General features: G+C 44.2%; 1 protein-coding gene and 1 long non-coding RNA gene across 4 annotated transcripts in view; one reads left to right on the forward strand and one right to left on the reverse strand.

The window, feature by feature from the left end:
• The window catches only part of HPS3 (HPS3 biogenesis of lysosomal organelles complex 2 subunit 1), a 72,966-nt gene extending 65,319 nt beyond the window's left edge, over positions 1 to 7,647 (reverse strand). For all 3 annotated transcript variants that reach the window (XR_003614986.2, XM_054714112.1, XM_008159004.3), the window contains exons 1-4: positions 7,338 to 7,647; positions 3,240 to 3,731; positions 2,520 to 2,691; positions 2,328 to 2,413 (exon numbers count right to left, since the gene is read on the reverse strand). Coding sequence is in view for 2 of the 3 variants with exons in the window: in XM_054714112.1 (XP_054570087.1) it covers positions 2,328 to 2,413; positions 2,520 to 2,691; positions 3,240 to 3,731; positions 7,338 to 7,554 (967 nt within the window). In the remaining variant the exon portion in view is untranslated. The remainder of the gene's footprint in view (positions 1 to 2,327; positions 2,414 to 2,519; positions 2,692 to 3,239; positions 3,732 to 7,337) is intronic.
• LOC129148620 (uncharacterized) lies at positions 7,561 to 11,248 on the forward strand. The gene is made up of 3 exons (XR_008555617.1): positions 7,561 to 7,624; positions 10,694 to 10,878; positions 10,982 to 11,248. It is a non-coding gene; the product is annotated as an uncharacterized LOC129148620 (long non-coding RNA).
• Positions 11,249 to 12,919: the final 1,671 nt, after the last annotated feature.

Consider the following 12,919-nt stretch of genomic DNA (forward strand, 5'->3'; position numbering starts at 1 on the left):
ACTGAGACCCAGGGGCCTCATAGGGCAGGGCTGACAGGAAGCCATTGTTGTCTGCTCCACCCTGAGACTCCGCCCCATCCAAGCTGAGCACAGAGGCTTTGGCAATTTTGCAAGTCTTGTCTCATAAGGGTGTCTCCAGCACAGAAGTTCTCCCAGTGTAGACATAGCTGATCCACACAGCCAATTGGCCTGGAGGTCAATTCCTCCCAGTGATACCAACAACAATCAAGACTTAACTACAAGGCTGTGCACACAGTCCACAAAGGGGTGCACCAAGAGTGTCCACCTCAGGTAACTGGGGAGGCTGAGCCACTGGGCCCTATAGGACACCTAGCATACAAAGCTACTCTACCAACTCAGGAAAGCAGCAAAAATGCAGAGACAAAAAAACAGATCACAAATGAAAGAAATGGAGGAAAGCAAATGACTGGATATAGAGTTCAAAACCACGGTTATAAGGTTTTTCAAGAATTTCCTAGAAAAGGCCGATAAATTTAGCAAGACTCTCGAGGATATGAAAATGGACCAACTAGAAATTAAACATACATTGACTGAAATAAAAAATATTATATAGAGACCTAACAGCAGACTAGAGGACCGCAAGAATCAAGTCAAAGATTTGAAATACAAAGAAGCAAAAAACACTCAACCAGAAAAGAAAAAAGAAAAAAGAATCCAAAAATATGAAGATAGTGTAAGGAGCCTTTGGGACAACCTCAAGGGTGCCAGAAGAAGAGAGAAAGCAAGATACTGAAAACCTATCTGAAGAAATAATGACAGAAAACTTCCCCCACCTGGTGAAAGAAATAGACTTACAAGTCCAGGAAGCGCAGAGATCCCCAAACAAAAGGAACCCAAAGAGGACCACACCAAGACACATCATAATTAAAATGCCAAGAGCAAAAGACAAAGAGAGAATCTTAAAAGCAGCAAGAGAAAAACAGTTAATTACCTACAAGGAAGCACCCATACGATTGTGAGCTGATTTCTCAACAGAAACTATGCAGGCCAGATGGGAGTGGCAAGAAATATTCAAAGAGATGAATAGCAAGAACCTAAAACCAAGATCTCTCTACCCAGCAAAGCTATCATTCAGATTGGAAGGTCAGATAAAGAGCTTCACAGATAAGAAAAAGCTGAAGGAGTTCATCACCACCAAACCAGTATTATATGAAATGCTGAAAGGTATTCTTTAAGAAGAGGAAGAGGAAAAGGTAAAGATAAAAATTATGAACAACAAATACATATCTATCAACAACTGAATCTAAAAATTAAGTGAATAAAAAATCTGATGAACAGAATAAACTGGTGAATATAATAGAATCAGGGGCATAGAAAGGGAGTGGACTGACAATTCTCAGAGGGAAAGGGGGTGTGGGGGGTGCGGGAAGAGACTGGACAAAAATCGTACACCTATTGATGAGGACAGTGTGGGGGAGGTAACGGCAGAAGGTGGGGTGGGAACCGGGTGGAGAGGAGCTATGTGGGGGGAAAAAGAGGAACAATTATAATAATCTGAACAATAAAGTTTTATTAAATTTTTTTTAAAAAAGGAAAAAAAAGAAAAATGTTACACAGGTTAGGACTGAGTACAGAATAAAATGTTGATTCTCAATTTTGGCTACCCATTACATTCCTGGGAGGCTTTTAAAAAATACTGATACTCAGTGCCATAATAGACAGATTATGTCAGAATTTCTAGCATATAGAGTCTGGGCATCACTATTTTTCTTTTTTTTCTTAAATTTCAGAGAGAGGGAGATAGAAACATCAATGATGAGAGATAATCATTGATTAGCTGCCTCCTGCATGCCCCCCACTGGGAATCAAGCCCACAACTTGGGCAGGTGCCCTGACCGAGAATCAAACCCAGAATTGAACCATGACCTCCCGGTTCATAGGTTGACACTCAACCACTGAGCTACACCGTCAGGCTGGGTATCAATATTTTTAAAGGTACCCAAATAAACCCAGTGTGCAGCACGACTGAAAAACACTGTTCTGAATGAACTTCCCTCAGTCCATCCCCACCTTGCTCACATGCTACTATAGAAGTCTGCCAAGTACCCAGCTGGAACCCAGTAAACCTCAACTACAGCAGTGCTTTTTGGGTCTAGTGACCATTTTTTAAAAAGGGAAATGGCATTTGTCTGTCATGTCTTCTCCTAGCAGATACAACTTCCCTTTCTAGTGCTCACAGAGATTTGCTAAGGAACTTGTCCAAAGCTACAGGAAGACTCAGTAGAAGAACCTAACCTATTACACATGTTATTATTCCTCCAAGCAGAGCCTTTTACCTCACTGCACTGTATCACGATCATACTTACCTGTTTGGTAAATGGGTAGCAGCTGAAGTGAATGCAATTTAATGTCATCAGACAAGACATAGGACGAAATATCAGGAGCAAAACGTCTGTGAGTTTAAAAAGACATAGAGAGAGAGAGAGAGATCTAATTTCCATGTACTTTAAACAGGTAAATATATATTAAATGCTGGTGAATAAAAAACTTTCTAATACCTATAGAGCAGATGCTGAACATGAAAATATTTTATTTTTTCATCATCTAATCCCGTTGACTCCAGCGTAACAGATACTCCAGACTGCTCACTATTTTTACCAAGAAGTTCCATAGGCTTCTGGCAGATAACAAAATCATCTGACTCAAGTTGCAAAGTTTCATTATTGGTGCCTTAAAAAATAATATTGAAGAAAATAATTCAACAAGTCCAAATGAATGAAATTACATTTTACAACATCTCCCACCAATTAAATAGACAAGGAGTAATGTTACTTATTTATATATACACACACTTCATTTATTAACAAGGCACTATGGTTCTGAAGTCTTAGCACTTGCTCATTTATTTCTCACAATAACTGATCAATACAACAGGATTCATTATCATCCCCATTTTATACATGAGGAAACTGAAACCCAGAAATGGTATTCCAAACCCAAGCTCATTCAACTAATAAATATAAGAACTGGGACTAAAAACTCCTCATAGAACAATTGCTCCATTATTTCTATTGATAAATATTACTGAAATGCATTGCATGCTACAGAATAAAATCACAAAACTAATCCTATGTTTTAGGAATAACTCAATCTATACATAATGTGGCTTGGCAATACACACACACACACACACACACACACACACACGAGTGTTTCAGAGATTGCCAGAAGTGAGGTTTACTCTATACCTAGAACAAGAAAGCAAAGTCATCATTTACCTTCTGCCTGTGTCACTGGACTGTTGGGCTTATGTGGATGGTGGTGAACACTCTCTCCATTTTTAGGGTTTGACTCCAGTTTTAGGATTAAGACTTCTAAGTCTGACATGACAGCCACATATCCAACACAGAAAGAAATTTCAACAGGAGTTATATTATGTATGTGTATAATTAAAGAACGTTCAAAGTCCAGTACTGGGAATTCTTCATCAATGATCTGATACTTCAGACTAAATAAGACTAACTTATTTGTGCAGCCAACAAGAAGGTCTCCTTTCACAGGACAACAGGAAACGCACAAGGGGGTCTCAGAAAGGGGCATTTCAACAATAGACATCTGGTCTTTGAAGGTTTCTTGAAAAGGTGCCTCCACATTATGTCCAACCATTCGGATGCACACTCGAGAATTTTCAGTCCTTTTACTTCTCCAGTTCACATAAGCACGTAGAAATGTAGCTTGGTTTTTCTCTTCAATTGCTACTAAATAGTCTCCTGAGAAGGAAATAAGATTATACTTAGAATTTGTCATTAGAAACAACCATTTACCTTGCATCATGAAAAGGGCACATGCCTGGGTTGTGGGCTTGATCCCCAGTAGGGGGTATGCAGGAGGCATCCAATCAATGATTCTCTCTCATCTTTGATGTTTCAATCTCTCTCCCTCTCCCTTCCTCTCTGAAATCAATAAAAATATATTTTTTAAAAAAGAAGGCAGAAATAATATACAATGCATCAAAATATGTTTTATGACTTAAAATTTCTACCTACTTTCCCCCAAATCTTATCCAAGGAGAATAGCACCCAATTAGAGATAAAAAAAACAACACAATAAAACTGAAAATGTTTACTGCTTAAGGACTGCAAAGCATTTACAGTAAATATAGGGTGGGAAAAACATAGGTTTACAGTTTTGAGTACACAAAAGTTTATTCTAGTATTATTAATTATTAATTATGGTATTTTCCATATGAAGAACTGTAAACCTACTTTTGGCCACCCCATATAAATGGCTGATATGAGATTCATTCTGTTTTTGACAGGGGATTTGCCTACAGAGGAAGACACTGGGTACTTAGAGCATAAATCCCCTCATGTCCAAGTTACTGTGAATGGGAGGAAAGAACACCAAAAAGTAAAAGCTGAGATATGGAAGACAAGTTACCTGGATATCGCATAGCTAGGAGTGAGCTATGTGTAGACTAATAAATGCTGTACCCAGCGGTTGAAGTTCAAGCAAGGACTGAAAGTTACCCTTGAGCTATATAACCCATGCTAATACATTCCACATGACTCCTGAACTTCCTTTAAGACAGCAACCAGATTATAAAAACATCTTTGATTTCAAGGCCTCATTAATGAGGTCACCATCCTACTCACTGCCTATAGTAGCCAGTATGGCTCTAGGTCAGTGGTTCTCAATCCTGGCTAAATATTAGACTCACCCCAATGCTGAGCCACACCTCAAAAAACTCACACTGGTTTTCTAGGTTGTGGTCCAGGCATTGGTATTGTGGGCGAAAAGGGGCCACATGCTAACCTGACTAGCTCAGGAAAGGCTTGCGTGGCAACCTTGCAAACTCAAGAGACTTAAAGTAACCACAAAGAAAAAAAATTTTTAAATAAATAAAGTAACCACAAAGGATGGTCTGAAATTAAAACTTTAATTAAAAAGCAGTCTATGGTGGGTAGTCATGTCCCAGGCCAATATCTTCCCTGGCAAAGATCAACTTCGATTTTTACTGAGCCTATTGTCTTTTTGCACCTAGATAACATACCTGTGGAATGTCAGGGTAACTTGTACCTTCCCTTTTTCCAGACCCCTCAGAGCACAACCAATGTGCCAAGGCTCCAAGGTGGAGATCACAAACTCCCTCATTATTGTTATCACTAATGGTTGACTGTTAACTATCCTGTACCCACCTATGTAAAAGAAACATGTGCCCTGGCTGGTTTGGCTCAGTGGATAGAGCATCGGCCTGTGGAATGAAGGTCCTGGGTTCTATTCTGGTCAAGGGCACGTGCTAGGGATTGTGGGCTCAATCCCTAGTAGGGGGCGTGCAGGCGGCAGCTGATCCATGATTCTCTCTCATCACTGATGTTTCTATCTCTCCCTCTCCCTTACACTCTGAAATCAATAAAAATATATTTAAAAAAAAAGAAGAAGCATGTGTCTATCATTTTACTTTTTATCCAATCCCAGTTTTCCTCCCCTACCTCCCTTTTGCTTTCTCCTGCCTCTCTAATCTACCACCAATGGATTTCATGTAACCGACTTACGTCTCCTCCTTTGATTGCAATGTATGAAACAAGTGAAAAACCACCGTTATCTGGAGCATTATCTCAATACCTGAGATTCTGCTTCCCAGCAATTTGTGAGAGTTTGGCTCAAATAAACTCATAAAGTTCTTTACAGGTTTGAATGTTTCTTATGTTAACAGTATTTTTTAAAGCTTCCTCCAGGTAATCCTTATGTACTAGGAGTGTCATCCAAGGATCCCTAGAATCACCACTACTGACAGTCAAGAAAGTTTAAAGTTTATAAAATGCCTGCCACTTTTAATTCTAGAATAAATGTCCATTTGGAAGAATGGGGCAAATAACGTAAACAGTGTATTGCGCCCTCTCTCTCTCTCTCTCTCTCTCTCTCTCTCTCTCTCTCTCATACACACAGTAAAGTTGAAACTGGTGAGTTTGACACTCAGTAGAGCTCTTAAAGGTGAGAACTCCTGTGCCTAAAAGGGGGTTGGGTGGGAAAACTATCAATATTGTGAAATGATTGAAATTGCTTTCATAAAAAATACCTAAATCAGAATCTTCTGCTAAAAGAGAACTTACAGATCTAAAAATGTTCAAACAGGTCCGTGAATCATTGCAAGCCCCTGTTAATGTCTTCACTAGTCAAAAAGAACAACTAATTACAGTGTAATAAGTTGATCATAAATCAAAGACATCCAACATTTGGGGCTGTTTTTACTTTTATAATTATAAATAATGGTGGCAGTAAATATAAGGACTCTTCATTAAAAAAAAAATATATATATACATATATATACAAATATGTGTGTGTGTGTGTGTGTGTATATATATATATATATATATATATATATATAGTTGATAAAATGAACAGATATGGCAGCCTCACAGTTTTTTACTGATCCACAGAATCCCAGTGCCTGGAAATCACTGATCTAGTGATTCAACTGTTTTGTTTTATTTATTTAACAGAAACTGAGATCCAAAGTTTCAATGAACTCACACCTGCAGACAGAGAAGGGACTAGGTGCTCTGCACTTCACTAGTAACGGAAGTGGTTCCACTGTAATACTAATATTTACACCTTCACACCTCTCCGGAAAAGGAGGAATCGAATTCTAAGTGTATTTTTTAGACAGTTTTTAAAAATCCTATGGTGAATCCTTTTGCAATCTGAAGTACCTGTTATTAAATGTTGGAGTTTTCTAAAACAGGGCTATACACACCCACACAGGGCCCCCTTGCTACACTTCCCTTTTCTGGTGGAAAAATAACAGTGGATGCTGCTAAGCTGTTTGGAGGCAGCGGTGGGGTTGGGGACCGGTAGGAGTGTGGGGATGGATGGGCGTTCTAAGAGGGGAGTTCCACGCATATAGATTTTAAAATCATCATACAATGTGAGCTTTCAAAAATCGACAGTGGATACAGGTATAGGTGTACCAGGGCTTGCCATGAGTTGGCCTGACTGTTGAAGCTGGGAGTGCCTGGGGGCTCAGGTTACTATTCTCCCTACTTTCGTATGTGTCTGAAATGTTGTATGTGTTTGTTTTGTTATTTTTTTAAGTGTCTGAGTTTCTTACAGTGAGTGGGACTCAGTTACCCAACCACAGGCTTTGCCAACTAGAGCATAAGACGAGGAGGAGCCATGAGCATCCCCCGCGCTCTAAAGGCCGTCTCTCACCGTCGTCGCCAGGACAACAGCACAGCTCAGCGCATTTTCAGTGAACCGGCGCGAGACCTTCCGGCAAGTTCCCGGAAGCACGAAGCCCCCTTCCCTCCCCGGCCGGCCGCTCGGTCCGCCGAAGGAAGCCCCTCCTGCTGGGCGCCGGCCCCTTCGTTACTCACCGGCCTCGCTGTAGGCCAAGTGCAGCACCCGGCCCAGCGTGGAGAAGGCGCACCGCGGCTGGCACAGCTCCTGCCCGGCCACCGCGAACGCCTCCACCTTGCAGCCCGCCGCCACGAACAGCGCGTCGGGGCCCCCGCCGCAGAACCGTTCGGGCTCCAGCTTGCAGGGCACCACCTGCTGCGACCCGAATGGGTGCAGATTATACAACTGCACCATCCCGGCCACGGCTGCGGGCCAGTCCGGGCGCCCGGGGACCCGCGCCGGCGGCGGAGGCGGGACCGCTTCCGTGTGTGAGAGCGATTGGCGCGTCACGTGAACGCCAGCCCGGCCGCCGCGGCTCCGCTTCTTAAAGTGGCCGCTGCGGGGCGGGGCGGAGCTGCGGATGGGAGGGTGGTCACGGCCGCCAGCCCGCCCAGCCCCGCCCCAGCCCGCCCTGCGATGGCCGAGGGCCACGGTGCCAGCGCTGTGTTTGCATGTTTCTCTTTTATTAGTGTAGATATTGATTTCAGACAGGTTCTAGACAGGTGATGTGGACCCAGGTGTTAGCCGGCGAGGTGCCACTGTACTTCCCTTCGTCTTTTCACGTTTCCGCTTTGGGCCAGGAGAGATTTTAGGCATCTAGTCGTCTGCTCTCTTGTACTGTTTCCTGCTTGCTTCAGGGCCGTCACTGATGCCCCCACCCCCGGCCTTGAGCCTCTGGAATGTAGGGCTGCCATGACTGAAGTGAGGTGCACACAGCGCAACTCGCTACTGAATACAGGAGGAGCTGCTCAGGAATACTTTAAATTCTAGAATGGTTTACTTCCGTGGTCGGCAAACTGTGGCTCGCGAGCCACATGCGGCTCTTTGGCCCCTGGAGTGTGGCTCTTCCACAAAATACCACGGCCTGGGCGAGTCTATTTTGAAGAAGTGGCGTTAGAAGACGTTTAAGTTGAAAAAATTTGGCTCTCGAAAGAAATTTCAGTCGTTGTACTGTTGATATTTGGCTCTGTTGACTAATGAGTTTGCCCACCACTGGTTTAGTTGGAAAGAGCGATGCCTAGAACGTGCTTGGCAAAAACAAAAAAAGTTTGCTGAATGAAAAAATCTGTGGACATCGTCTAGTGAACTCCAGGTATTTGACAGATTAATTTCAGTCCCAGAAAATAAAAAAAAAAAAAAAAAAAAAAAGGACTAAGGGCCTGAAATTCACTGGCTCTCAGTCCTAAAACTATCCGGTAATCTGTATCTATTCCTAACATCTCAAACATGGAGTCTGTGGTTCTAATCCCACAAACAAGAGGGTAAGGAGGTAATGCAGCTGTAGTCTGTTCCTCCCCCATTGATAAGAAGTCCTAGTGATTTAGACCCGTCCTTTTCTTCCTGGTGCAGAGCGGGAGACACCTTACACGGGGAGATTTCCTTTCTAAAGTCAAATGTCCCTACAGAAGGGTGACTTCTACTCTCTTTTCAGAACTTCAGTTGTATCTGCTGTTTCTCAAAATAATCCTTAGGCCAAGAGGCCTAGTTTGGGGTGACATGCTCTGCTACCTTTTAAGGTGACAGAGGACACTTGTTAAAAAACAAAATTCAACCCAGTGAATTTTAAAGGTCTTATTGGTTTTATTCAATGATTCAGGAATTGGGCAGCATCCCATCTAGCAAATAGAAAGTATCTCCAAGAAGCTGCCCAGAATAGACTTTTATAGGCAGAAGGGGATGGGACAGGAAGTTATACAAGCAAAGAGCTGGTTGTTTGTGGCAAGGTCACCGTTCTTTAGGAGATGGCAGGGATCTATCAGGCAGATGACCTCACTAGTGCCCATCAGATAATTCCAGATTAACTGTTTATGATTTTACTTCTGGAGAAGGCTGTCTTAAGTTAGAAATTAACTCTCCATTTGGTGATATGGAGCTTAGTACAAATGACTCCATTTTGGGTCTGTTGTCTCTCTTTTTAAAAAATATATTTTATACTAGAGGCCCAGTACACGAAATTCGTGCACAGGGGGCGGGGGTGTCCCTCAGCCCAGCCTGCACCCTCTCCAATCTGGGACCCCTCGAGGAATGTTCGACTGCCAGTTTACAGGGATGGGGCCATGGGGGTGTGGCCAGCCTGGGTGAGGGGCTGATGACTGTTTGTAGGCTGGCCCTTCAGAGTGGGAGGGGGGTCCTGCTGGGGTGCCTAGCCAGCCTGGGTGAGGGGCTGAGGGCTGTTTTCAGGCTGGCCACACACCCCAGTGACCCAAGCTCCCAGCCCCTCCTTTTTTTCTTTCTTTTTTTTTTTTTTCAGTGCCTCCTTGAGCGGAGGCCAGGGCCAGCTGGAAGCAGGTATCTGGGATTTATTTATCTTCTATAATTGAAACTTTGTAGCCTTGAGTGGAGGCCAGGGCCAGCCAGGGCGGGCGGGAAGCTTGGCTTCCACCATCACCAGGGGCAACCCAAGCCTCCTGCTCGCTCCAGCTCTGTGGCAGCCACCATTTTTGGGGGGGTTAATTTGCATACTTGCTTCTGATTGGCTGGTGGGTGTAGCGGAGTGATGGTCAATTTGCATGTTTCTCTTTTATTAGTGTAGATATTGATTTCAGACAGGTTCTAGGGAGAAGGAGAGAGAGAGATAGAAACATCAGTGATAAGAGAATATGATTGATTGGCTGTCTCCTGCATGCCCCCCACTGGAGATCGAGCCTGCAACCTGGTCATGTGCCCTGACCAGGAATCAGATTGTGACCTCCTGGTTCATAGGTCTATGCTCAACCACTGAACCACACCGGCCAGGCTGTTGTCTCTTTTTTATCAACACAAAGATGATATACCCAGTCCCTTCTACAAATGACTCCATAGTTCCAAGTGCAGACAGCAAGAACACAATAAGCATGGAAAAATTACTCCTGCTTTTGTTATCCAAACAGGGACCTGGCCTTGAGTGGGTCTGCCTTGGGCCAGCCTGTAGTGTGTGGATTCTTGACTTTGTGCAGGAAAGATTTCATAGCACAAGTCCAGGTGCTTTTGAGAATATGTTTATTAAAGCTAGGAACAATGAAACAAGGAAGGGCTTAGGACTGAAGAAGCAACAGGGGAGAGACTACGTGCGACAGAGAGGACTCACTGAGAAATAAAAGTCACAGTGACAGAAGTGAGCCAAGGTGCGGTTGCTATTGCCTCACTGAAAAGTCAGAATAAAAAAGAGGAACCCCCAGGGGCCTTGGAGACAGAATCAGGGGTTGAGCCTGGGATGAGTTGCCACTACCCATTGCTTCCCTGGTTGTAAATCTCTTAGAGTTTATGAGATGCACACCTGAGGGGAAAGGGAAAGGCGTGCTCCCAGGAGAGAGAACGCACAACAACCCCCCCCCCCTTTTTTTTTCTTTTACAGATTTAGATGAAGCAGGTGTTGTGGTTACTATTTGCAATTCATCCAGAAAATATGTATTTAAGTATTGATTGAGGGATGTTGCTTTTGGCACGGAGGGACACAACTGGAAAGAAAGAGCAAAAATTCCTTCAGTCAGTGTCTAGTTCAGCCCCCTCATAAGCCATTTCTTCCCAAGTATTTGCAAAGTAAGTGCAATTGCATTGAAGTTAAACCTGCCTCTATTTCCTATGTCCTCCAGGAATAAAGTACCCCTAAGTAACATTCTTCTTTTCTTCACTCAATCAATAGGGACTCCAGGAGACAACAGGCTCATCAAATCAGTGAGGCAGAGATGTGGACAAGCAGTTTGCTCTGGTCAACCATAGAGGGCTGAGAACTCATAGAAGGCTGCTAAGAAAACAACCAGCCTAGCTGCCCATAATTCATTTGTTTTAAATACCATACTCATGAATACCCCTTTCCCTTCACCAATATCTGCCATATTGTCCTTTTTTGATTAATTTTCTCATTCAAGGCTGAAAATTAGAATTTCAGTACTAAATTAAAATTTCAAAACTAAAAGTACAATTTCATGGTAATTTCACCTGCATAAAAAATGTGATTTGTAGAAAGAGGTTAATATTTGCTCAAAGCCTGGAACCTCAATCCCTTCTGGAGATAGCCACCTCTCCCTTACTAGAAGGGTCCCTACCACTGGCTTATGTAAGATGTTTAGGAAATAGACATGCTATCCAGCCAATTTCATGATTTCTTACTGTATTCGCACTTGCTGGAAATGTGGGAGATATGCCTAGTTTCCATTTTTGTCAGAAGCTGTGAGCAGGGCTGCCCATTTGCATTCCTGTTACAAATGCAGGGGCAACAGTGTTAGTCTGCTAAGGCAGCCATCACAAAATACCACAGACTGGATGGTTTAGACAACAGAAATTTATTTTTCACAGTTCTGGAAGCAAGAAATTCAAGATCAATAAAGGTGTCCACAGGTCTGATTTCTCCATTGGCTTTCAGATGGCCACTGTCTTAATCAATTTGGGCTGCTACAATAGAAACTTATTTCTCACAGTTCTGGGCTGGGAAGTCCCAGGCCAAGTTACCAGCATAGTTGGGTGAGGCCCCTTTTCAGGGTTTCAGAATGCTGACTCTTGCTGTGTCCTCACTTACTAGAAGGAGGTAGGGAGCTCTGTAGGTTTTTGTTTTGTTTTTTAATAAAATAACTAAGCCCATCATGAGGGCTCCACTCATGCCCGAATCACCTCCCAAAGGACCACCTTCTAACACTATCACATTTGGCATTAGGATGCCAATACCTGCCTGGCATCATTAGTCATAGGAATGCAAGTCAAAACCAACATTAAAACCATTACACATCTATACTAATAAAAGGGTAACATGCTAATTAGACTGGACATCTTCTGGATGTCCTTACGGAGAAAGCCACGGTGGCAGGGGCCAAGGCAGAGGCGGTTAGGGGCGATCAGGCCAGCAGGGGAGGGAAGTTAGGGAGCAATCAGGCCGGCAGGGGAGGGCAGTTAGGGGGCGATCAGGCCAACAGGGAAGCAGTTAGGGGGTGATCAGGCCAGCAGGGGAGCAGTTAGGGGGCGATCAGGCCGGTAGGGGAGCAGTTAGGGGGTGATCAGGCCACCAGGGGAGCAGTTAGGGGGTGATCAGGCCAGCAGGCAGAGGCAGTTAGGGGTGATCTGGCAGGCAGGGGAGCAGTTAGGGGCATCAGGCCGGCAGGCAGAGGTGGTATAGGCGATCAGGCAGGCAGGTCGGAAGTTAGGAGCCAGCGGTCCTGGATTGAGAAAGGGATGTCCAACTAAACCAGCAGTCAGACATCCCCCAAGGGGTCCCAGATTGGAGAGGGGGCAGGCAGGGCTGAGGGACTCCCCCACCCCTGTGCATGAATTTTGTGCACCGGGCCTCTAGTCCTATATAATAAAAGGGTAATATGCAAATTGACCCTAAAGCAGTCACTGTGATGCACACTGACCACCAGGGGGCAGACGGTCATTGCAGGAGCTGCCCCCTGGTGGTCAGTGCACTTCCACAGGGGGAGTGCTGCTCAGCCAGAAGCCAGCTCATGGCTAGCCAGCGCAGTGGCGGTGGCAGCAGGATCCGGGATCTGTGGCAGCACTAAGGAAGTCCCTATGGGAAGCGGGTCTATGCCATTAGTCGGACAACCCCCAAGGGTTCCTGGGCTGTCAAGAGGGATGTCTGACTGCCAGC

The sequence above is a fragment of the Eptesicus fuscus genome, chromosome 3 (genome assembly GCF_027574615.1).
Source record: "Eptesicus fuscus isolate TK198812 chromosome 3, DD_ASM_mEF_20220401, whole genome shotgun sequence".
In the NCBI taxonomy this organism is placed as follows: Eukaryota; Metazoa; Chordata; class Mammalia; order Chiroptera; family Vespertilionidae; genus Eptesicus; species Eptesicus fuscus.